At 45.4% G+C, this 22,472-nt stretch overlaps 1 protein-coding gene across 11 annotated transcripts in view; it reads left to right on the top strand.

Annotated features, from left to right (window-relative positions):
* Positions 1–12,198: 12,198 nt before the first annotated feature.
* LOC120397400 (tetraspanin-15-like) overlaps positions 12,199–22,472 on the top strand; it is a 248,840-nt gene continuing 238,566 nt past the window's right edge. For 9 of the 11 annotated variants that reach the window (XM_039523170.1, XM_039523173.1, XM_039523166.1 and 6 more), the window contains exon 1: positions 21,404–21,814. In XM_039523170.1, coding sequence (XP_039379104.1) covers positions 21,611–21,814 — 204 coding nt within the window. In that variant the 5' untranslated portion in view covers positions 21,404–21,610. The other 2 variants (XM_039523165.1, XM_039523167.1) reach the window with 2 other exon arrangements.

Below are 22,472 nucleotides of genomic sequence, written 5' to 3'. Positions count from 1 at the left end.
GCATCTCCCATTGACATCACATAGTGTGGACCCCATGGTAAATAGATCTAAGCAACGTCTATTTGAGGCCTGGTCTACACTACACGTTTAAACTGGTTTAAGGAGCGTAAAACCGATTTAACGCAACACCCGTCCACACTAAGAGGCCCTTTATATCGATATAAAGGGCTCTTTAAACCGGTTTCTGAACTCCTCCCTAACGAGAGGAGTAGCACTAGTATCGGAATTACCATATCGGATTAGGGTTAGAGTGGCCGCAGATCAACGGTATTGGCCTCCAGGTGGTATCCCACAGTGCACCACTGACCGCTCTGGACAGCAATCTGAACTCAGATGCAGTGGCCAGGTAGACAGGAAAAGCCCCATGAACTTTTGAATATTTCCTGTTTGCCCAGTGTGGAGCTCCGATCAGCTCGGGTGGCGATGCAGTCCGAAATCAAAATAAAAAAAGAGCTCCAGCATGGACCATGCAGATGTGATCGCAGTAAGGGCAGGCAAAACTGTTCTATCAGCGCTCCGTTACAGAATACGAAATTCAAAATCATTTTAAAAAAATCTCCACACAGACGCCATAGCAGGGACTCAGCGCACTGCTGCGTGACAAGCATAACAGAAAGCCAAAGAATCAAATGGACGCTCATGGAGGGGGAACTGGAGCGGGGACTGGAGGACTCAAGCAATCCCACAGTGCCTGCAGTCTCCGAAAAGCATTTGCATTCTTGGCTGAGCTCCAAATGCTTCTAAGGTCAAACACAGTGTCCGCGGTGGGTCAGGGCATAGCTCGGCAATTTACGCCCCCACCCACCCACCCCCAGAAGTGAAAGGGAAAACAATCCTCTCTTGACTCTTTTACATGTCACCCTATCTTTACTGAATGCTGCAGATAGATGCGATGCTGCAGCAGTCAACACCAACATCCTCACTCCCCGCCCTGCCATGGGTGGCTGATGGTACAATATGGCTGATATCCATCGTCATCATCAGCCTATTGGCACATGGGGCAGTGCAAAAGGACTGGTAACCATGCCAACTAGCATTCAGTTAGATCAATCATGGGCGCCTGTATAAAAAGCTCCTGATTTTTCCTGGTAGATGGTGCAGTATGGCTGGTAACCGTCTTCATCATAGCAACAGGGGGCTGAGCTCCATCAGCCCCCGCCCTTCATGTGTAAAGAAAAGATTCAATTGTCCCTGGACTAGCAGCGGGATGCTGGGCTCCTCTCCTCCACAATGCTTAATGTCCTGTCTGGACTATCATAGCAGCTGGAGGCTGCCTTCCACTCATTTCTCACTAACAAGTCACTGTGTCTTATTCCTGCATTCTTTATTACTTCATCACACAAGTGGGGGGACACTGCTACGGTAGCCCAGGAAGGCTGGGGGAAGAACGGAATCAACAGGTGGGGTTGTTGCAGGAGCACCCCCTGTGAATAGCATACAGCTCATAATTTCTGCTGGATCTGACACAGAGCAGCTGTGCTCTCTGGTTCTATGATACAGTGGTTCTCTAGTACACTTGCCCATATTCTAGGCAGGACTGATTCTATTTTTAGATACCAAAAAGGAGGGATTGACTCAGGGAGTCATTCCCAATTTTGGCTTTTGCGCCCCTGGCTGATCTCAGCCAGGGGCACTTATGACAGCAGCAAATGGTGCAGTGCAAAAGGGCTGGTAACCATGATCATCTTATTACCAAGTTATGGTATGGTAGATGGTACAGTATGGCTGGTAACCATCTCTGCTGTCATGCAAAAGCAAAAGCATGCTGCTGTGTAGTGCTGCTGAATCGCCTCTGTCAGCGGCATCTAGTACATATACGGTGACAGTCACAAAAGGCAAAACAGGCTCCATGATTGCCATGCTATGGCATCTGCCAAGGCAATCCAGGGAAAAAAGGCGCGAAATGCTTGTCTGCCGTTGCTTTCCCAGAGGAAGGAGTGACTGACGACATTTACCCAGAACCACCCGCGACAATGATTTTTGCCCCATCAGGCACTGGGATCTCAACCCGGAAATTCCAAGGGGCGGGGGAGGCTGTGGGAACTATGGGATAGCTACGGAATAGCTACCCACAGTGCAACGCTTCAGAAGTCGATGCTAGCCTCGGACCGTGGACGCACACCACTGATTTATTGTGTTTAGTGTGGCCGCGCGCACTCGATTTTATACAATCTGTTTTGCTAAACCAGTTTATGTAAAATCGGAATAATCCCATAGTGTAGACGTACCCTGAGTTACCCTATTCATGTAACTCAAATTGCGTAGCTTAGATCAAATTTCCCCTGTAGTATAGGCAAAACCTTAGAGGAAAGACTCCAAACAAACCAAAAATCTGCAAGATTGGAGATTACCACTCCAAAATTATCCTGATTTGGGGCCAAATCCTCAGGTTCTTTCAATTATTACTTAATCTTTACTCTGGGAAATAACTCCCATTGTCTAACCTAAACCTGACTGAATCATATACACAAATCCCTGTTTGTCCCACCTGACTTGACTTTGGTTGTGTCCAGACTTCTCAAAACATTGTCTTGGGCTTAGAAATGTAAACAGTTTTATAACCCCCCTTTTGTAATGACCCAGAAAATGCTTCAGAAATGTTTTTGAATTAGGATAGGAAGAACTCTCTGGTGACATATGGTGGTTATGGACCTTAGGTTGTTGAGATGTTTTGTAATTTTTCTTGGGGAGACATGGCTGGTGGAAAAGGAACATTCTATTGGTGTGGAAAGTGTATTAGTTCAGTTGGTTGAACTGAGTTCTGGATATTCAGTAGCTCAGCCGCATCAGATGATCATTGTTCCATTATGCCACAAAATACAGTGGTAAGAAAATGTGCCAGGTCTTTTCTCCTGAGCATTTTCTTCGTGCTTTACCCTCCAGCATTAACACTTCATACCCTGCACTAATCCATCCAAAAACACTTCATTTAAATATCTCTATTGAATGGGGCCAGAGATGAAGTTCTTTTCTATTAGCTCTGACTTCATTCTGGAGAAGGCAATATGCCCGTTGGAGATCAGCTGTTAACAGGAAGCTGAGTTACATTTGCGGACAAAGAGACTTCAGAATAGGAACTTGGTGCAATTTGCTAGAGGTCAGCTTGTCCTTTCCAAGATCCTTAACTGTGGAGCCATCTTTTCTCTCATTTTGTGCTGCAGAGTATTTATATTACCATGGCTCTAAAAGGGCCAGCAACATTAGATGTTTTGATTATTCAAGGGACTAGAAGCTACCAGTTCAACTATTTTTGGCAGCAGGTTTTCTGCTCCAATTCCCTCCGGCTTGATCTTAAAATATCTTGTAGATAAGTTTGATTGACATTTTAAAGGGAAATATAACTTAGTTGTAAAAAAGGATTTGCAATGTAAATGGCCAAGTATACTTGAAACTGATTATTAACCTTCATCAAGGCCGTTGTTCTGATGATCACAGACTGTGGGGTTTAATACTCTATCTTTTCCAGTCAACCAGAATTAACCCATCCTGCAATTACTGTTACAATTCCACAATGCAGAGCAATGGGAGGGGCTTCTGCAGGCCTCCCCCACCTCAAAAAATATCAACATGCTGCCCAGACACTGCTCCAACTCAGTTCCGTGGTGCCTGCCCCATCTCTGCCTGCTTTTGTCCCTCTCGATCCATGTGAGTGGAAGAGAACACTGGACCCTGTACTTTTTTTCTTTTTTTTTAAATAACAAAATTTCCCCAATTCCCCCAGTGTCTGGAAGCAGGACCTGCAGCAGAGCCCTTCTCCCTAATCAGCGCAGATGGCCTATATCAGGCTGCCTGATTGGCTATCCACCTCATTGGTTGGAAGAGTCAGTAGATGACAGGCTCTTAGCCACAGTAGCAGCCATAGTTCAGCAGTAGGGCAACCAGATGTCCCGATTTTATAGGGACAGTCCCGATATTTGGGAATTTTTCTTATATAGGTACCTGTTACCCCTCACCTCTGTTCCGATTTTTCACACTTTCTATCTGGTCACCCTATTCAACGGCCATGCAAAGCATTTGCCCATGGCTGTGACAGCTCCCGCCCCTGCCCCTGCCTTTCCTCACTCAACAGTTCTGGGCCTCAGCTCTGATTCCTGACCTCCGGCTCTGACCCCTAGGCATGACACCCACATCCCAGTCAATGACAACCAATGTCTAAACCACCCCAAAGCACCAGTCCTGGAAAGGAAGGAGTACTCAGGACTGAGGCAACATCAAAGAATCAGTCTTGGGGGCCAGGCGGATGGGCTTGCTGTTAAGGGCCTGGACTTGGACTTGGACTTGTGAGATGTAAGTTCAGTTCCTGGCTCCGGTGCAAACCTTGGGCAAGTAACTTAGGGCCACATTTTCAAAAGTAGCCACTGATGTTAAGTGCTGAACATGAGATACCTTGGGCCTGATTTCTTAGAACTTACAGTCGCTGTTGATTCCCATTGGAGTTGTAGGTGCTCAGCACCTATGAATAGCCGGGCTAAGGTGTCTAAAGTCAAGCACCTGACATCAGTGGCTTCTGAATCCTGAGAGTGTCCTGGAGATGGGAATAGCCAAATTGACACCTCAAGCCTCCAGAAAATTAGGCACGTGAGAATTTTATGCGCATGAGAATTTTTTTCACATGAGTAGTCTCACTGAGTTCATTTGTGAAGCACTTGGAGTCTGCAGTGATGGAAGCCATATGAGTCCCTCAGTAAAGAGAGAGACTCTTCTCTAGAGGCTACTCTTGTTTAGTAGAAGCACCTGCACCAGGGAAATCTGCTAGCACCCACAACTTCCAAATGAAGCTGTATCTTAAAGATGACTACACAGGTTCCACAGAAACTGCGAGAAATGCTAGGTGTCCTTGCTTTGCATTTGTTTCTTGAGGAACTTCCTTTTATTTTATTTGCATCAGGAAGCCATATATGAGGCATATATATACATGTTCTCATAGTAGTTCCATCATCCAGGAACTAAAGTACTTTAGAAGACAAAATTTCACACTACTTTGGATCCCTGAGGCCAATGGGGGGAAAAACCCCTGAACAATAGATGATGCACATGTCCCAGGAAACAGTATTGCATTGTCATGGCATTTGTATCCTTGGTGGTTGTTTTTTTCAAAGTACCCCAAATGTAAAAATTAGTGTATACTAAAAATAACTCTCTGGAATCCTTTTGATGATCTCCGAGCTCCCTGCTTCTGCTCACTGAGCTGATGCAGCGCTAATGCTTTTCTAATAGCTGGAATGATGAAAGCAGAATGAATGCATGCCTGCCTCGGTGTATCCAGATGGATTCTGGGAATGGTTCCATGGACCATGAGCAGTGTCAAGGCTACTTTATGCTAAGCGTCTCTTTCTGTGTAACATACTTGCTAGGATATTAGTAATTGGCTGTATGTTCAAAAGAAACCATTTGGAGAACAGGAGGAAGATGTAGGCTCATCAGGACAGTCTCTCTAATTCATTTAGGCTCTCTCTCAGGAAGCATGTAAAATTGTGCTTAACCATGTGCTTAAGTCTTATTGAATACACTGGCACTCACAGTCAATCACATGCATAAGTACTTTCCTGAATATGGACATTTTCCTCAATTGAAGCCCTAATTTCCTTTTTTTGCAGGAAGACTGGGGATAAGCATAAAGCCACCCAGTAGGTAGGCCTGTTAACGTATTGCTTGATTACCATGCATGCTCATGTCTCTATGAGGTATGGGCTTGAGCCACATCTAACCAGATCTGAACTTCCCCAAAGTTCAGGGCTGTTATGATCGAGGATGTTGATTAGGGCCCATCTCTGCTATATGAGGCCCTATTATAGAGGCCAGCAAGCTCCTTTTAGGAGAGGTAGCAAACCTCAGTAACTGAGGTTGAATAGCATCTGCCATGACCTACAAGGAGGTGCAGCCACATTTAACAAAATGAATATGTGGATGTGGAAATGCATTACTCAGGAAGCTGCCCTGAAAGGACCATCACTGGTGAGGCCTCAGCAGGGCTACTGTGTCTAATTCTTGGCACCACACTTTCAGAAAAATGTGGATAGTTAAAAGGGTAAAACTTTTTAACTCTAAGGCTAGGTCTATACTAGGGAGGGGGGTCAACCTAAGGTACGCAACTTCAGCTACGCGAATAGCGTATCTTAGGTCAAATTACCTGGCCATGAGGACGACGGTGAGTCAACTGCTACCACTCCCCCGTCGACTCCACTTCCACCTCTTGCCACGTGGAGTTCCGGAGTTGATGGCAGAACGATTGGGGATTGATTTTATTGCGTCTACACTAGATGTGATGAATCAATCCCCAATAGATCGATCACTACCTGCCAATCCAGTGGGTAGTGTAGACGTACCCTAAGAGTAGTTAGGCTCTGGAACAGGCTTCCAAGAGAGGCTGTGGAATCCCCATCATTGGAGGTTTTTAATCACAGGTTGGACAAACACCTGTCAGGGATGGTTTAGGTTTACTTGGTCCTGCCTCAGCGCAGGGGACTGGACTTGATGACCTTTTGAGGTCCCTTCCTGTCCTATATTTCTATGATTCGATCATCAGGAGAGTAAAAGGATTGCAGGTGGTGGGGGGAGGTTGACCCCTAGCTTGCATTACTGCTGCCCATGTCAAACGTGTTCTGTGAATAGATGGCTTTGTTCTCCAGTCTGGTCAACATAGTGCCTACCCCAAGCACTAAATTCACTAAAAAATAGATCTGCTTAAGGCTACTGTACAAACTGCAGCTTGTTCTAATATATGGTTGTTGTTAATTATTACTTGTATTACTGAAGGACCTAGAAGACATAGTCAGGGTCAGGACCCCGTTTTGTTGGGCGCTGTACAGAAGAGTTTATAAATTGAATTGTCAAACAAGACATCATAGCGAGGGGGAGCGGGGCAAAGGTAACACTGATAAGACCACATGGTTATACAGGAAATTTCAGTGTTTTTAATTTTATATTGAGATTATTATTTACTATTTAATGTCCTCTGCTTGTTTGCTTGCTTATTCATATTTTTTAAATATAAAAAATATAACACAGAATGTGTCTCCGGCTGCCCATCTCACTGGCCATTTTTATTAGCTGATGATGTTTCGGCAGCTTCCCTAGTCTTTCATCAAAGAGGCAGCTTTCTAGAAGTGGACTTGGGGTTTTGTTTGTTTTGTTTGTTTATTTGCTGTTTCTTGCATCATGCGGCTCCAGGTCACTTGCGAGGTTAATCTGGGTATCTCTCACTTAATTGCCTGCCATTGTGGGGGCTTTGGGCACCTCAGTCCCTCCTATTCTCTGCATGTGGCACAGAACAGTCTCATCTCCTTAGGGCTGTAGTACTTTGGTCTAATTTCAGTTCTTGGGGTTAGTGTGCAAGTGCTGGGTGGGATTGGTGGCCTGTTCTGTACTGGAGGTCAGACAAGATGACCTGCTGGTCTCTTTTGGCTTTAAACTCTGCGACTTGTCCCCCATGTGATTCCTATGTGGGCTCCCTAAGTTCCACTGTCCTGGCAGTCCACCTGATGCTGGGACCTGGGGGCCAGGCCCAGTCCATACAGATATCCTGGTCTATTCAGAAAGCAGAGTCCAGGGGTTCATACTCAAAATCCAGGTCTTTACTGGAGGTCCAAGGGGATGTGAGACTCATGTGGGCCCTTCCTGGACTACCCTTTCCTTGCCCTCCTGCAGACTGGTTCCACCCTGGCTAAAATGCTCCTCTTCTAGCATTCATGCTTGAGAGGAGGGGGTCCATGGTAGGACCCCTTGCTGGAATCCAGGTCCAGGGCACAATGGGAGAGGTGGTGGGGCTAACTTTTCTCCACTGCCCTGTTCATGCTGCAATTTTTCTCAGAATCAAACACAGAAAATCTAACCATTTGGATAAATGCCCTTTGCTTTCCTACCCCAGAAAATGAAAAGCTACCCTGATAATGACAGATGGGAAACTGAAACAGCCTAGGGTGACCACACAGCAAATGTGAAAAATCGGGACGGGGGTGGGAGATAATAGGAGCCTATATAAGAAAAAGACCCAAAAATCAGGACTGTCCCTATAAAATCGGGACATCTGGTCACCCTAAAACAGCTGATGAAAGCCGTAATGAAAACTTAATATTGCAAGCATCATCTAAGGAACACCTAAGTTGGGCCACCTAGCAGTGGAATCTGAAAATGATTCCACCTCACATGAGGTGCTCACTCCAGAGATGCTGATGAAAGTGAATGTGCTTCTGGAAGTGTTGTTAAAAACAATAAAGCCAGAGAAAGGGAGCATATACCATCAAATTTTCCAACCAAGTATAAGAAGCCAGATGCCCTGATAAAAATACAAGCTAAGGAGCAAAGTTGTACAAACCAGTGAAAAGTTTGGAGTTGTTTTTGGTGCAAATAGGAATAGACACTTCAAGTTTAGTTCCTGTCTGAAAACTGACTATGCTGAGATGGTATCTTAGGCATCCCTTCTGCTTCCTGTGTGTATTCATCGCTCCAAATGTTAGTGATAAAAATAGATTTTTAGTACTTACGTTAGCATTTTAGTGCCACCTCCACAAGCTGGATGCTACTGGGAGACTGAGCTGGATTCTACTGTGACTCATGCATCATCATCAGAGTTATTAACCTCCCGCTGCAACTATCCTCCCAACTCTGCCCTCAGTTACACTGTCCAATGAAGGTAGAATTTGGCTTTCTGAACTTTATTACAGGGGTCATGTGTGAAACAGGATCCAGCTTGACTTTCCCAGGGGTGAGTTGTCAGTGGGGGTGGGGGCAAGGAGAGAATCTTGTAACTAATACATTGAACCACTGATCTGGAGTTGCTGAGGGACAATTAAGATAGAACCCTATGATGGCATTTTTCAGGGTGGAACTACATTTTAACTGCAGTGATTCTTGCTCTCATAGGGAGGTTTAAACCACTATCCAGAACTGGAGGCAGGAGAGAATTTTCCTTGGGATGGATGCGCATTGGCTTCTGAGAATTCTCACTTTCCACTGGAGTACTGAGCAGGGCTTAAGACTGCAGGGCAGATTATGCACATTCAGTTAAACCTGATGGATCAGAGCAAATCTTATCTGAAATGTAATCTCTGGGTTTGGATCAAAATTGGGCTTAGGTTTGCACAAATGGTTCTGGCTCTCTAAGAACGGCAGCTGCTTTTTGGGTTAGCAATGAAATCTCAAACAAGGAGACTCACAGTTGGCTTGGGGTTTTATAACGGAAGTTTATTGCACAGCTCTAATTCTGATCCAATGCATGTTGTATGAAACATCCTGCAGTAAGCACTGACCAGAAATGAGAAGAAGGGGGGGCTGTGACATAAACAAGCAATAACATTCTACTTTCATCGATGCCAACATCACTGACTGTATGCTGATTTCAAGAGGGTGGCAATAATCTAGCAGAGAGAAGAGTTTTTGGCCCTACAAACTTGTTTCCCTTGATAAAATTTTGCCCGTGGATGTGTATTTGCAGCTCCCAGTGAAACTATTGATGCAACCCAAGGGCAGAACGTGGCCCAGTCTATTCAAGTGGGGTCCTCCTCCTTTTTCCCAGCTCTCCCCAGGAATACAGAAAAGGGTTCAGTCAATAAAAATCTTGTGCTGCTAGCTCTCTGCATCCAAGTGAGGTTGCCCAGAGGATCCTCAGGTTGTTAAATTAACATGGAGCAGTATAATTGGCATATTTTAAAGGCACTAACGAGAAATAATATTTGTTGATGATGTTTTTGTTCCAATTCTGATTAAAATGTCCTCTGTGTTACTGTTTCAGCATAAAATAGAGCTGTTAGGTACAAATATCACCTTGGCTGTGTACCTTATTTAAAAAAAAAAACTATGGTGATGAAGAGTAATGCAGCCATGTCCTCCATCAGGACAAACCATAAGGAGGTCTCTCTTGGTGTAGCTCTTGGATCAAGTTACCAAGGAATAATGCTGCACCTGGGACAAAAATTGGCTCCTCGGATTTAACTCTCTTTCACACAGTAGTTATCCTGGGATGGATTTTGGCCCCCTGATCCACAGAGATATTTTCTTCCATGACAAGACTACCTTATCACCACCTCATCTTTGAGGAAGGCTGTTTTTTTTCCCCCAGGCTCCATAACCCAGAGTACTCCCAGTACTGCATTTGCCTTCCATAATCTGCTCTTACTGTGGATTTCAGCTTTTTGCTCTCCAGGGCAGCTTTAAAGCTTTTCCCTTAGTCATATTTGATTGAGCTGGTTTGAGACATCCCTTTGGGGAACTTGAAAAGATGTAGCGTCAGACACGATTGGGACCTGACAGTTTCAGCTTTTCTAAGTGGAGGGGCTCATTGTTGCATTTTGTCTTGTATGTAGTCTCTTGTGATAGCCTGAGCGGTGAGTGCTTTTAATTCAACCTGAAAATGTTCTCTGCCAAGTTGATCTGCAGGTATCCAGTCAATTGCAGGTTGTCTTCAGCCTTCCAGTGGCTCCATTTCCCTTCTCAGAGTTTTCAACACAACAGGGGAAAGTCAAAGGCTTAAACTTCTGACGCAACTGGCAATCAAAACAAAGGGGACTTGCAGCTGGGGAAGAGACACTGTTACACACTTTAGTGTGTGTTTGTGTACGTGTGCTTGTGCACACAGCTGGGGAGCTTTAAAACTCTGGCTACACTGCAGCAGATTTGCTACCCTGCAAGGTGAGCTCTATTGAATAACAGCGGGTTTCTTTCCCTTCTTGTAGGACAGGTGTAATGTTAAGTCTCCAGGACTGTCTCAACCATCAATAAGATCATCAAACAACACACATGCCTGTTAGCTGCTTTGTTGCTGTGAACCAAATATACAATACATGGAACAAACACACCAATTCTACCTTATATACCTGCTAGAACCTCATCAGTGTGCCAACCTGAGGACTAAGGACATCATGGCTTGTGGTTCTGCTCACTCAGCAGCTTTGATCAACACCACATGAACATGAAGAGCAGACACTGCTTCTGCAGTGTTTTACGCACACGCAATTGAATAGTGAACCTCCACAGGTTTAGTGTGCACAGCCTGATGCTGAAAGTTGCTGAGCAACTCCTATAAGCTGCCCTCAGCTCTTGCTCACGTCAGTGGAAGCTGACCTCCCAGGAGCTGCCCCTTAGGTACTAAGGTGATACTGTTACCTAGGGTCTTCAGAACCCCAAACAGGGGCAACTTAACTATTTGACTCCAGCTGGTGTAAGGAATAAATCAATAGGAACACAGCAATTTCATCTGGTAAGATTCATACAAGTAAGTGTGCTCTATCTAAAACTGCAGTTTATCAGATTTATGCACACACAAACATAAGCAATAGGTTTCAAACATCCCAGATATTTACCTAACATCTGGAACAGTACTGAGTAATTAACAGCAAGTTCGCAGTGGCCAGTTGCTCACACACTGGGGAGAAAGGGTGTCAGGAAAAATGTGTCTCAAGATGGCTTCAGAGGACTGCTCCAAAGTACACTCTATTAGATAATCTTTTATAACAAACTTCTACAAAACACATAGATGATAATGACCCCAACTGGAACATCACTTTTCTTTCTTTCAATACACTTTTAATACCAGAGTTGTCTAGGCTCCAGGTTTTCCAACCACCAAGGTTTTTAGTCTCAATCGTTTACTTGTCTGTCCTCTCTTCCCATTCTGAATAGCAAAAACTGTAGCTAGTTTTGACCTTGCTTCTAAATGCCTGTCTCCGAATTAACCCTTAACTATGTGGTGTTCTATTTCATTAATTCAGGGTGGCTGAATGCACATAATATGGTTGCAATTAGCTTGATCACATTCTGGGGTATATACACCCCTCAAATCCAGGGCAACAATACATGCCATCCAAATCCCTTTAGAGAGCAGCTTCAAATTGAGCTGCTGGTTGCAGACAGCTATACTGCAGCTGGCTGCTTGATCAGCTGAGCTTCTGAGAGGGTAATGATGAATGAAGGAAAAGGAAGAGGTGTAGGTAGGGGGCAATAGAATGAATTGGAGAGAGAGAGACAGAGGCAGGTTGGAGTTTCTGATGGAACAAAATAGATGCAAGTAAGGCACATATCAGTGGCTAAATCTTGGCCCAGGTTCTCAGCTGAGGGGAGATGTAGTTGATAAGTAAGGTGTCACCTATTACCTCCTTAGTTCTGCTGACGCAATGTTGGATGACGTACCTAGAATGTTTTTTAAGTATTCTGCTAGGCACAGAAGAAAGCAGGGGAGGAACTAGGGGGCTAAACCAACTGGAGAACAATGTAGCGGCTATGCAGGTAGTTGTATGATTTGGACAAGAGATTTTGGCTTTGTAAATAGCCAATCGACAGAAGCTGGTCACCTGTTGAGACATTCCCTTTTTTTGATTCTGCCACTGTACCCCCAAAAGACCTATTCTCCCAATTAATGTCTAAAGCTGTTTTGCTGTTTCTGCTGCTTCCTACTAGTCTATTTTACCTGCTTTCTAGCAATATTCTGTCCTGTTCAGCATACAGACCCCCCATTAGCTGAGACAGAATCACAGACGGGATATTTTCTGTCATTACATTGACAAATGCGGAAAAGCAATAAGACAAATCATTGATGAGCCTACAAGCCTATCACTGTGCTTTGTAATTAAACTGGAAATTTACTGTGGTATGTTCAACTGTCCTGACAGGACACACTTCTTAAAAGAGAAAGAAAAGGCTGGTGTTCCAGGTTACAGAGATTCTTTAATGCACTCAGGTGCAGTGTTGAGTAGCAGCAGCTTTACTGAAGCCATCCAGCTTTGCCAGTGTGCTATTTGGGAGCTTAGCTTAGCTCCAACGTGGGGAGTGTGGCTATGTGATTTCAAATAGCTGCTATATTTCACCCATTTCAGTAGGCGGTGAAATTTCTCTACCCATATGGTAGTCTCTAAAGTGCTTTGGGATGAAAGTTGCTTTGTCAGTATAAGCTGTCTGTTGTGATTGCGCGTAAAGTTCATCCTTCCACCCTCCATCACAAAACTGTTGGTCTTTTTGCTACCTTCCTTTTATAATCATTCCTGATGTGGATTTTAAGTCTCCAATTTACGGTTCTGTAAGCCTCTAGGGTATTTTCTGTAGAGTCCTATTATTTAACTTTGGAAGATGCTTTGGGATACAATTTGTGTGAAAGATATGTAGTGACATTTGTCAGGCGTGGTGGCATGCGCCTGTAATCCCAGCTACTTGGAAGGCTGAGGCTGGGAGATCACTCAGGGGCTCTGGACTGCAGTATGATATGCTGATCGGGTGTCTGGTGCCACTGACAGGCTGGCCAGCAGGTGGCTGAAGGACCGGCTAGAAAAACACGAATGACATATTGTGATTGGCACTTTCTCTGAGAGGGCTGATGGATCCAGGTGATCAAGGTGAAGGTGATATGTAGTAACTCTGTGGCTACAGAACTACAGTTGGTGTGAGAATTTAGGGCCTTATGCTCTAATGAGCACAGATTACCCCACCATTTGAGCTAACTGAGAATCTCTCTTAGCTGAGCTAATGGAGACTTTCTTTTAGTTGTAGTACTACAGTTTATTGCCTCTGTAGGCTGCCGCCACTAGATATAGTCATGGGGACTTGAACAGGTCAGTCGTTCCATCCAATAGAGGGGAGTGATGCATGTGCATTTATTATGCAGTGTATCAAGTTCATCCATCAGATGCAATACAAAATAAAATTGTGTAGCATCCACCAAGATGTGTTACGGAAGGTACTATTACCTCCATTGTTAGTGATAATTTCCTGTTTTTAAACTCAGCTTTCAATCACTTCCACCACATCTTCACCAAAACCAAGCCACTCTACTTCAGATTTAATATAGTGCAGCCAATCCCAGGGTAGAATTGTCCCAGAAAAAAAGTGGGGCAAATCACCCAAGGAGTAATTACGGGGATTGACATTAAAGCTTCCTAATTGCATTGGTTCACACTCTGCAGAAATCTTAAATTAAGAAACTGACAAGTAATTTTTCATTTAAAAATAAGAGAGACAATATAAAGATATACTCAAAATTATTTGCAGATAATTAAACCTACTCTGACAACTTCCATATGCAGTGGGTGAAGATTTTCCAACACAAGGTCTCTTGCTAATTTACTGAATAAATTCTGTAGCCTGTGGTTTTATCATTTATTCAGCATAACGGTTCCAGGTATCTCAGTTATGCTGAAAGTAAACTATTAAATATTCATTTATCTGAATAAATCTCAATATGTACATGGAAAAAAAACAGGAAATGTTTTTTTATGAGGGCTGGGAAATGCTAGATATGTATTTAAAATAGTCAATTTCAGTTTGTTACAGTAATGTAACAAATAAACAAACAAACCCTAACTCCTGTTTGCAGAATGAATGAGAGCATCTTGTTATGCTGTCCAGGGGCGGCTCTAGAAAATCGGGCCCCCCCCTGCGCGCAGCGCTGCGCCGCGCCGCCTTCCCGGTCGGGGGCGGTCCCCTTCTCCTCGGTTGGGTTGCTCTCCCTCGCGCATGCTGCGGCGGGGGTCACGGAGAGGGGACGAACGGGACCGCGCCTGCAGGAGCTCCGCGCGCGGAGCTCAACCGAGCCAGGGACGCGGTCATGCCTGCGGCAGTCAGTCATCCGCCCGGCCTCCGGCTCACCCCGTGCATGCAGTGGACGCGAGGGCTCCACCGCGGCAAGCCGCCCCCAGAGCCGCGCGCCCCAGGCCCTTGGCCGCCCCCTGGCCCTAGAGCCGCCCCTGATGCTGTCTTCCTGGTTTCAATATATTTTAAATCCTTGACTCAGACTCTTTGGTAAAACTCAGTCTAAAATATCTAAGGCCCTAATCTTAAAAACTCTTAGGCACAATGGCCCAGACTTCTAATGGAAGTTTGGAGTCTAAATACTTTGGAGGATCTGGTGTAGTTGTAACCATGTCAGTCCCAGGATATTAGAGAGACAAGCTTCAGGTCTGAAGAAGAGCTCTGTGGGCAGGGGCAGCTCCAGGCCCCAGCATGCCAAGCGCGTGCTTGGGGCGGCAAGCCACGGGGGGCGCTCTGCCGGCACCGTGAGGGCGGCAGGCAGGCTGCCTTCGGCGGCTTGCCTGCGGAGGGTCCGCTGGTCCCGCGGCTTCGGAGGACCTCCGCAGGCAGCCTGCCTGCCGTGCTTGGGGCGGCAAAATGCCTAGAGCCGCCCCTGTCTGTGGGACTCTGAAAGCCCGAGCCCCATTGCCTCCCTCAGGCTTATGTCCTGTGCGGCTGAAGCTTTGAGCCCTGGCACCTCGCCTCCTGCAGGGCTGAAGCCCCGAAAGCCCTGATCAGAACCATAGTCAAGAGTCCAAATGCCAGAGCCAAGGGTCAAAGCAGAGTCAGGGAGTGGCACCAAAGGTCAGAGCTGGATTACCTGGGGTCAGGAAAGGCAGGAAGAAGCAAGGCTTGGACAGGACTGGTGCAGGGCAGGGTCGAGGCTGGGGGCAGGACAGGGTCGAGGCTGGAGCAATGGAGGAGCAAAGCAAAGCAGGAGCAGGGCTTGGAGTGAAGCAAGCACAGGGAGGCCAAGGATCCACAGGCATGTGCATTAAGCAGCCAGCTTCCCAGCCTGTCAGGCAGGGCCATCTGCTAGGCAGCTTAGCTGACTCAGGCTGTCTGGAAACCAAGCAGCTGCAGCTGCACCCATTCCCAGCGCCTCAATAGGTGCAGGGCCATACTCCTGACACTTCTGAATAAGGATGTTTTCCTGAATTGGGGCTTTAGATATAATGGTGATGGGCACTATAGAAAATCCTAGATTAATAGATAGAAATTTAGGATAGATAGGATTTTCAAATTGCCTACAGGGGAGAACAAATAATACTGACTTTCAATGAGACTTGTGTGTTTAAACTCCTTTAGGCGCTTAGAACTCTCCTTAAAATATAGCCGTATTAGTCAGAGACACAGTATAAAATATACCTTTTAATCTCATTTCCCACATAAAGAGAAATAATAGGGGATTAGCTAGAAGGGTATTGAAAGGGAATGAGGTGTATGTGGTGGTGGTGGTGGTAATACAATCCACATCCCAAAACACTTTATAGTAAACTAATTGCCAAGTGCTCAGTTCTAGTGTGGGGAAATTCCCCCTATAAAGAGAATAAGTCTCTCTGATATTACTGTCATGGGCACAGAAGTATCTGGCTAGATAAAAAGGAAAACAAAATAAAGCAGCAAAAATCAGAGTAGGAGGAGAAATGAAATAAGCCAAATCAAAATCTAGGCTGCCAGTGATTCCCCCTCCCCCCCCGCCCCGGTCATTGCAAAATGAGTTGATGGATTTAACCATAATACAATATATCATGTTATTTTATGTGCACAGAGCAATTGTCTTTCATGCTGATACTTAAATCTGCATGTTAGTTCCACTGCCTCATTCACTAAATAATCTTGTTCCAGATGCATCACACATCGCTCTATTGTTGTCTAAAGCAACACCATGAGCTGATTTCTGTCAGTTAGGTTTAGAGAGCTATCCTAAACAATCAGGCTCATTCTCTTCCCCAAACTAAGTAGCTTGCAGTTAATACAGTCTTGCACCATGATCTTATCAGACACTGTATAGTTAAGCAAGCTGGGGTTTGGGTCAATACTAAGATGGGAGATCTCGAAGGAAAACTGATGGGGTTGGATAGCACTCATTTCTCATTCTGACTGGGTGAGGCACTGTTCTCCTGGAGGCCCCATCTTTCAGATGAGTTGTCGAATTGAAGCTTTGATCTGCAGGGGCAGTTGAAGGAAAACAGTAATGTTTGTATTCTTATGACTGAGAAAACACTGATGCAGATGAAGAAGTGGTTTTTTACCCACGAAACCTTATGCCCAAATAAATCTGTTAGTCTTTAAGGTTCCACCGGACTCCTAGTTGTTTTTGTGGATACAGACTAACACGGCTACCCCTCTGATACTTGGAAAAACACTGACATCGACTGTCAATTCCACTGTGGCAAAAAATGGGCCACAAAGCCAGAGGAACTGGCCCACAGCCCATTCCCCTTGGATAGGGGGCTTCCCTGGGTGTCCTAGGATCAGCAGAGCCCTGTGCTATTCTCTCTTGCAGTCTGCCAGCATTGGAGTGTGCCAGAGGGGTGCCCAGAGACTGTATTTGCTTTGGTTATTCTGAGTTGTGGCAATGTTTCACAGAGTGCTGTTGCAGGCAGCTGTTCATGTGAGCTGCCCCAGGAATAAACCCCCCTCTACTTGCCTTCCCTGCCCCAAGATGCATAGAGTTTAGCTTAAAATCTGGCCCACTGTTAGTTCAAATGAAGCTTAGATAGTGATGGTGTCTGTGAGACGCAGATAAGATACCCTGAGGTATTTTCATAAACCTTTTAAATCTTAGAGTTGTTCGCCAGTAACAAAGAAGCAGAACCTGTGGTGATTAAGTACCTAGCACCTTTCATCTGAGTTCTCAAAATGCTCTACAGAAATCGATGAAGCCTCAGAAACATCTGAAATCCCAGCTCAGCAGGGCAGTAAATCTGTCTAATCTCTACACCGTAGGTGTTTCTAGTACATCCACCAATACAGGTGCCACATATTCTTGCATATCCATGACCAGGAGGTTTTCCTGGTATTCCCACCCACTCCGAGTATTCCATGCATCCTTTCAGAATCTGGCAACTGTGCTCAATATTCACCGTCAAAGACCTAATAGGTTTTTAAGAGCTGGTGCACCCGTTGCTGAAATTAATCTAACATAAAAGCTCCCATATAGGAGATACACAGGCATTGGGTTCTATCCACTCTGTGCTTGGTGCAGCACATGAGCAAATATTCCTCCCACTTTTCCCAACCTCTGTCATTCAGTGAGTCCTTTTCCCCCAAGCCCTCCTGACTTCCTTATACACTCTGCCTCGCCCCTTTCTATAAGGACTGTTACAGTCTCAGCTTTTCCCTCCCTCTCCTCCTGTTGATCCCAGTCTTCTGCTTCCCTTTTAGATACTATAGTATTTTCTACAGCAAAAGCTCCAAGTGCCTGTAGTAGCCTCCATATTGTAAACAGTTGTGTTTTGGGACATCACTAGTAGTTTTTACGAGTGCCTCCCAGTGCTCTGCCTCAATACTCTCCCCATCCTTAATCTCCACTTCTGACTGTTATTCCCTCTTCCCCGGGATACAAAAGCCAAAGCAACCCAATTTCTGTCACCTCAAGTGACCCGTCATCTCTCTTCAGCTTCACCAGGTGAGCACTGCAGGTCAATTCAAACTGTTTTGATGTGCTTCTGGGAGGAGCTGCAGCAGCTCCCAGAGATGCTGTAACCCATTAATTTAGCATTTCATGGAGGCCTTTGCCCCTAGGCTGGCACCATTTTAGAGGCATTTAAGGCTATGCATGCACTTTATGGCGGCTTGTACAGTGGATACACTGCATGCTCCCCTAGCATGGGTATAAATAGCAGTGATGGTAAGGCATGGCTTAGGCATGTAAAGACATGTCAGACCCTTAGGTATGTACTTTACCTGGCCTTCTAGACACCCAAGCAGTGCATCCCATATCTGCACTGGTATTTTTAGCGGTGTTTCTCTGCCTTCCTCCTACCAGTTTTTCATTGTCACATGTAGCCATGCAGTGGTTGCAGCCTGCTTTTCATGGTAGTGGGTAGCTACATGTACCCAACATACCGCTCCCATCGTAAACAATGGCTACGTGAGATCATGCTGGGGAGAGGCTCAGGCAAGCGGGCTCCTGGGTTCCATTCTGTCTCTGCCACTGATTACAAATGTCCACAATGAATTTTGATAATCTTATTGCTTGCAAGCAAACTTTGTTTTGTACAGATTGATTCATAATAATTATTTCATGAAACATTGATTCAAACAACTTTTAGCTTGTGGGTGTGGGCAGACGCTTCACATCTTCAATTGTGACTGAGGTTTATCTCTGGGTCACTCTTGGTTGTTGTGGCTCCTTGAGAGACTGCAGCTGAATTTTAGTTTAGGAGAATGATGAAGAGCAAAATGCTTTTGCGTGAATTTCCTCATTTGTATGTAACAATACAGGCAGGCTCCAGGGGCAGGTACAGTACAGGATGCATGCATGCACATGCCTGTCTGAAGGAGAGGCTTGGCAGGGGGCCAGTCTCTGGGCATCCTACTGAGTCCAGCTGGCCTGTGCAGCCTGGCTGCCTGGCCCCACTGCCTTGATTGGTGGAAGAGTCGGGAAGCCCCAGCAGCGCAGCAGCACAGCAGCAGCTGCAGCTCTCACACACTGCACTGCACCCTTTGGCTTCCACAGTGTGGCAGCTTCCAGCCTGCCCTCAGCCTCCCTCTGTCCTGCTCCTACCTTGCCCCTGCCTTACCTCACTCAAGGTAACTCAGTCTGACTCTGCTCCAATGTTTTAGTTCAGATCTGACCCTCTGCTCTGAGTCCTGGTCTCTGACTCCAGCTCTGACCCCTGGATGTCAATTCCTGACTTCAGCTGTAGCAGCTGACTTCTGCTCTATCCACTAGGCCTGACTGCCCACATCCCAGTCACTGACACCGAATACCAGCATGCTGTGGCAGCCCTCACAGAGCTTCCCTGAGTTGCTGTGATGTTGCAGCGATGGCCCGTGCATAAATGACACAATTTGGCCTGTCGCAAGCAAGCTTTCAGAATCTACTGCACATTAGGTATTAGTATGCTGGTCCCATACACATTTAATCAAAGCATCTTGCAAATCGGAAAATTGCACATTAATGCTTCAGTTTTAGTACTACTTATAATCTTCCAGTATCCCCAGTTATTAACTTAACTCTGTTAAGCAATCATTCCTCCCAGCCACCTGCAGTGCCCCTTTGTCCTTTATGGCCCCACGTTCACAGCTGTCTAAAGCCAGCAGTCTCATTGTTTGTAGTGGTAGGGATTAACATTTGGAATTTAATCACTGCTTGCCTGTAAAACTATAGGCCGTCATGTCATTACAGTAGTGTAATTGCAGCATGGCAGGCCCTTTCATTCAGTTGTGTATTTAATAAGCAGGTTGGAGCGTTAATCTGACACCGAGAAGTATGGTGAAGTCTGGGAAACAGCACAGCAGGGTGTACAGATTTTTTTAGGGCCTGTTTGTAAAATGTACCTTGCCACTTGCAGACTGGCAATGTGCAGTTTTTCATTTCAAGCCAAGAGCCTGGTTTACTCACCCTGTAAAGAAAAATAACTCGATGTTTAGCTGAAAAACAGCAAACACTGAAAGGGGTTGGCTGGCTTGCTAATATGACAGATGTGGCTCCCAAATGGACTGTTAGAAAGAGAGGCAAAGCAAACAAATCATGACTTGCTGTTCTCTGTGCAGATTAAAAACTAGTGTGGCAGGCTAGTCTTAGCCAGCTCAGTTACTGTTTTCTGAGAACAAAAGCCCCTGGATGTCTGTGTGCTAAGGCCTTGTATGAATGGGCCACGGAGCTGCTGCTCTCCCATAGTTCTAGAATTTGCTTCAGCAAAGACAGTGTTGAAAGAAATGGATGCACATGTTCAATCAAAGAGCTAGCTTGAGAGATGTGTTTATATTTTAAAAATCCCACATCAAAGCTCACTAATGAGTTCAAGATTAGCATAAATATCAGCTAATGAAGTCATGGACCCTAGTAAACTGTCTTTCTCTGGCATCCATCAGAACAAAGGCTGGGATCTGCAAGTAGCATGAAATATGATTGGAAAGAAGCAAACAAAACAGTTGTGTGATTTCTTATGAGGCTAACAAAGGGAGGAACAAGAACTGATTTATTATTAAAGACCAAAGCTCAGATCCTCAAAGATATTTAGGTTCCATTGAAATCAAGATAGAAATCTAAATAACTTTCAGAACCTGGGGCCAATGATTTAGCTTTCTAGTTAGTCACTTACCTCATCTAAACACATCACAAACATTAGTGAAACACTGTTGTGAAGCAGGGAAGTATTATAACCCCAGTTTATAGATGGGAGAAAATGGGGCAGAGAGAGACACCTGTCCAAGATCACACAGGAAATCTGTGTCAGAACCAGTCCTTAATTGCACAATGATCCTTCATGCCTAATTTATCCCAGTGGTGCCTAATGATAGGGGTGGTGCATAAGAAGGTGTAAACCTCTCCTAATACCATACAATATTCAGAGGAGAAATGTTGTCTTGATTCCACCCATGATTTTTTTTATGCCCCAGGGCTTGAGGATGGGTAGCTGAGCTGTGGAACCTCTAGCAGGTTTGCTTAACGAGGTTTTGTGCCCTAAAAGCCCCAGCTGCTCATTTATAGTTCAGTCATGCTTAAATCGACATATTTGAATTTTCTTGTAATTTGGTGTTTGCTGCCACAGGTGACTATGATGAGGGATATAAAACCCATGCTGGCCAGGAAAGGGTTAACGAGCTGCTGTGGCCTAATCAGCCATGCCTCAGGACACCTGAAATAGGTGTCAGGCTGGTAGGGAAGGCAGACCTCCAGCTTGTGCTGAGTAAAAACATCAGCCTGTTAGAGCCTCCCTAAGGGAAGGTAGGCCTGATGTGGAGCGATTGTTGTGATTCATAACCAGTGACTTGCTGCTGCTGAATGAGGCTGCGGCAGGGGGTGCCCCATTAAAACCCTTTTGTCTTTTGCACCTGACCAGTGATGCTGCAACGGGTTGTTGTGAGCCCACGAATGAGCCTGGCACAGTGATCCTGACATTTCAACGTCTTTCTGATTCAAAAGGGATGTGGTTGTTGTTGCATGCGGCTTTTGATGCATTGTGAGATGAAAATATCGCTAGCCTTTGCAAGGGAAGAACAGCCAGAACTGGCCCCCATCCTGCCTTCCTGGCACACCTACAACACCGCAGAAGCTGCCCCCATTCCAGACACTAATTGTTTTTCTGGCTGCATCCTTCTAGCCAGCGTGAAGTCATGCTTGTTCATCACACCCACCAGCTGCCAGGTAGGTCAATGCAAGTTACACGTTTGCCACTTATGAGCACCGACCTCTGTCATCTAACTCACTTTCATCACCATTTGCATTTGGCTCCATAATCTACACCTAAACCAGTTAACAGGGTTAATTTTAATCTACTGACCAGAGCATAGGTGTCAGGAGCCAAGAAGCTCCAGAGTTCTTATCCTGGCTTTGAAAGATTCCCTTTGTGGCCTTAGGCAAGTAGCTTAGGCGGAAGTCTAAAAGTGGCCACTGATATGAGGTGCCTCCATATTTTGAGTGCCCATCTGGAGACTGCATTGGCCTGATTTTTCCGAAAGGGTGAGTGTCACAGTTACAAGGCTGGCTGCACCTCTGTCCTCTCTCTGAGTGTGTGTCCTGAGTTATCAGGCCTTGGTCTTGTGCCCCTACTTCGCCAATGATGGAATCATGCGTTTTTCCCTCTCTTCAACCAGGCCCAGGGCTGCAGCACCCTGTAAATAAACCCACTGGGTTTACCCAGCAGGTCCAGCTGGGTTCATCACCTGTGTTTCTTCCCTTCAGGAGTGTGTGAATATAGCGACCAAAGTATCATTTAATCATAACAGTAGGAACAAATCATTTTGAGAAAAGAATTTGAAAACAACCAACAGTCTAGACACATCTATCTTACCTAGAGCCCTGC

The sequence above is a fragment of the Mauremys reevesii genome, linkage group 2 (genome assembly GCF_016161935.1).
Source record: "Mauremys reevesii isolate NIE-2019 linkage group 2, ASM1616193v1, whole genome shotgun sequence".
NCBI classification, from domain to species: Eukaryota; Metazoa; Chordata; order Testudines; family Geoemydidae; genus Mauremys; species Mauremys reevesii.
This window is presented reverse-complemented; position numbering and strand designations above follow the sequence as displayed.